At 38.7% G+C, this 3,613-nt stretch overlaps 1 protein-coding gene and 1 long non-coding RNA gene across 2 annotated transcripts; both read left to right on the top strand.

The window, feature by feature from the left end:
- On the top strand, nt 251-3,470 carry LOC107644571 (pyruvate kinase, cytosolic isozyme; the record flags this gene model as incomplete). Its single annotated transcript, XM_016348459.1, is given in 4 exon segments — nt 251-286; nt 379-646; nt 1,616-2,077; nt 2,353-3,470. Coding segments are annotated over 3 exon segments (1,533 nt in total). The 3' UTR covers nt 3,166-3,470.
- LOC110262636 lies at nt 653-1,528 on the top strand. Its single transcript, XR_002347523.1, has 2 exons — nt 653-1,143; nt 1,303-1,528. It is a non-coding gene; the product is annotated as an uncharacterized LOC110262636 (long non-coding RNA).

A 3,613-nucleotide genomic window follows, 5' to 3' on the forward strand; every position in this document is an offset into this window, starting at 1 on the left:
ATTCCGAAATGGAGGAATGACCGGTGACTGAGGTGACTTTCAGCTTGAACCAAACATACGCCCACAAAATCACAAAAAAAACCACCCCTAACTCGAACTCACAGTTTCACTTTATTTCTCTCTATTTTTTAACTATAAGCAATGCCCCCAATCACAAAACACAACAACCTCACCATCATAACATAGCAAGCAAACACAAATATCAATCCCTTCCTAATTCCTCCAAGTCTCTAACCCTTCCCAGATTCACACACACACACACACTTTGCATTTTAACAAACACAAGGTATGCACTTTTATTTCTATTGGAATATTCATGTTCAGTTGTTCACTACTCTTACTTACATAGTATTTTTGTTGTTTTTTGTGTGTGTTTAGGAGTGAGGAGATGTCAAACATAGACATAGAAGGGATCTTGAAGCAGTTGCCACACGATGGCCGAGTTCCGAAGACGAAGATCGTGTGCACGCTTGGACCCGCTTCCAGATCCGTCGAGATGCTCGAGAAGCTTCTAAGGGCTGGCATGAACGTTGCCAGGTTCAATTTCTCCCATGGCACCCACGAGTACCATCAGCAGACTCTTGATACTCTTAGGATTGCCATGCACAACACTGGTATCCTCTGTGCCGTCATGCTTGACACCAAGGTCTACTTTTCTTTCCTTTTTTTTTTCTTTTTCATTTAGTTATGATGATTGATATGCTTGTTAAGTTTTTTAGATTCTTTGTGCTGTTTTTTAATTTTGTTTGGTTATACTTGTTCTATGGGTGTTGTTAATATTGATGTTTTGGTTGCTTGATCTGATTAGACTTGGTTACTAACTGAGTGATTCTGATGCTTCAACTGAAGAGATACACCAACTTGCTTTATGGGTAGCTCAGTTTGTAATTGACATGATTAAGTGAAATGTGGAGTGGGATATACATAAAAGCGGTTACTATTACTGCTTTTCTAGACTGCATTCTCCCTTCTGGATTTTCGGGAAGTTAAGCAGTTTTTGTGAGGGCAGTGAAATGGTCCTGTTGATGGAATTTTATTACACTTTTGAGTTGGTTGCTGAAGTAAACATGCATTTCCTGTTGTTGATTCATTATGTTCGTGCTCGGCTTAACCTTGAAGGATAGCCATTTTAGTCAAGATATTGTAATGCTTTTCAAAAATGCTATTTGAACACCAATATCAGCTACTAAAATCAGCCACCAATGTATTTGTACATATGTGGTTTAATTTATTTTCAATTTGAATTTGTATTCCAACATGTACTTTTTATTGGTAGCTGACTTTGGTGTATACTTAGCATAGTCGATTCTTTTTTGGTTCATGAAAGAGGATAGCATCCCTGCAATCAGGAGACTACCAAGGATAAGCATATCTATACCCATTTCTCATGTTTTCCCCCTCTAAATTCTTGTTTGGCTCTGCAGTCTATTGCATTTTGGGGGTTCGGAATTATTAGAACAGCTTAGACCACGATCTGTTTTAATGCTAATGGTATTTTTTTAGGTAAAAAATATATGATGTACTAGTGTGTTTTCTTATAGCAAGAACTTTTTATTCTTGAGCAATAAATTATTAACTGTTCCATGTACATCTGCTTTCTGCTGGATTTTTATAGGGCCCTGAGATTCGAACTGGTTTTCTAAAAGATGGAAAACCTATTCAACTCAAGGAAGGACAAGAAATCACCATTACTACTGATTATACTATTAAGGGTGATCCAGAGATGATATCAATGAGTTACAAGAAGCTGCCTATTGATTTGAAGCCCGGAAATGTCATATTGTGTTCTGATGGAACAATCACCCTCACTGTCTTATCCTGTGATCCGGGTGCTGGTACTGTTAAGTGCCGTTGTGAAAACACTGCCATGCTGGGTGAGAGGAAAAATGTTAATCTTCCTGGTGTTGTGGTGGATCTTCCCACTCTTACTGAGAAGGATAAGGAAGACATTCTTCAATGGGGTGTCCCTAACAAGATTGACATGATTGCTCTTTCATTTGTTCGTAAGGGTTCAGATCTTGTTAATGTCCGGAAGGTTCTTGGACAACATGCAAAGCATATTATGTTGATGTCAAAGGTACTTTGTTGTGTTCTTATACGACTTCTGTCGTACTAACCTTATGCTAGACAGGTCTTATGTTTACATGTGAGCCATTTCTGCTTAATATATGGTTTCTTTGGTTGAGTTCATCTCGCATTCATCTTCGTTATAAAGAAAGTTGCATGCTGGTTTGTGTTTTGCATTTTATGAAGAAATACTTGTGAGTTTGCTTTTCTTCCATATGCTAACTTTGCTGTTCTTTTAATTGCCAAATCCTGAGTTTTTCAATAATGTTGTGGAATATTCCTAAGGTTGAGAATCAGGAGGGAGTCATGAATTTTGATGATATTCTGCGCGAGACCGATGCATTCATGGTTGCTCGTGGTGACCTTGGAATGGAGATCCCAGTAGAAAAGATTTTCCTGGCGCAGAAAATGATGATATACAAGTGTAATCATGCTGGAAAACCTGTTGTCACTGCTACCCAGATGCTTGAATCAATGATCAAGTCTCCCCGGCCAACCCGAGCCGAAGCAACTGATGTTGCCAATGCAGTTCTTGATGGAACAGATTGTGTCATGCTTAGTGGTGAAAGCGCAGCCGGGGCTTACCCTGAGATCGCTGTGAAAATCATGGCCCGGATATGTATTGAGGCAGAATCATCACTAGATTACAATGCAATCTTCAAGGAGATGATAAGGGCTACTCCTCTACCGATGAGTCCATTGGAAAGTCTTGCATCATCTGCCGTCCGCACGGCGAACAAGGCCAAAGCCAAACTCATCGTTGTGCTGACACGTGGTGGCACTACAGCCAAGTTGGTCGCCAAGTATAGGCCGGCTGTTCCGATATTGTCAGTGGTGGTTCCGGTTTTGACAACTGACTCATTCGACTGGAGCATCAGTGATGAGACACCAGCAAGGCACAGCTTAATATACAGAGGCTTGATTCCTGTATTGGCTGAGGGATCTGCAAAAGCCACTGATGCAGAATCTACAGAAGTGATTCTTGAAGCTGCTCTTAAATCTGCAACTCAAAAAGGGCTTTGCAAGCCTGGTGATGCAGTTGTTGCACTACATCGCATTGGAGTTGCCTCTGTTATTAAGATCTGCATAGTTAAATGATTCAATCCAAGATATGATGCTGAAATGTGTTATTTGCCCTGAGAGGCACCAACTCATGAAGGGTTATGTTTTGGCTTTTATTTATTATTAAAACTATTGTGGTGTCTGTTCTTCCATAAGATGAAGGATTTAACCTATTAGCTTTAGAAAAGCAGGTTTTTGTATTCTCTGTTGATAAGAGGAATACTTATAAATTTCGGATTGGTATGAAAATAAACAAACATGTATTATTACCCTTGCATTTTGAGATATGATAACTTGTGTTATCCTATTGAATGTAGTGGAGTAGTGGAGTACTTTGATTTTGATATTACATTATTATGAATATTAAGAATTTTATTTTGATGTACCAAAGTATTATTTATATAAGTTAGTCTAAGTCTAAGTTAAGACTCATTAGTTGAAGTACTGCATCAAATTGTTCTCTAATGAATAAATTAATTAATAA

The sequence above is a fragment of the Arachis ipaensis genome, chromosome B05, assembly GCF_000816755.2.
Source record: "Arachis ipaensis cultivar K30076 chromosome B05, Araip1.1, whole genome shotgun sequence".
Classification (NCBI taxonomy): Eukaryota; Viridiplantae; Streptophyta; class Magnoliopsida; order Fabales; family Fabaceae; genus Arachis; species Arachis ipaensis.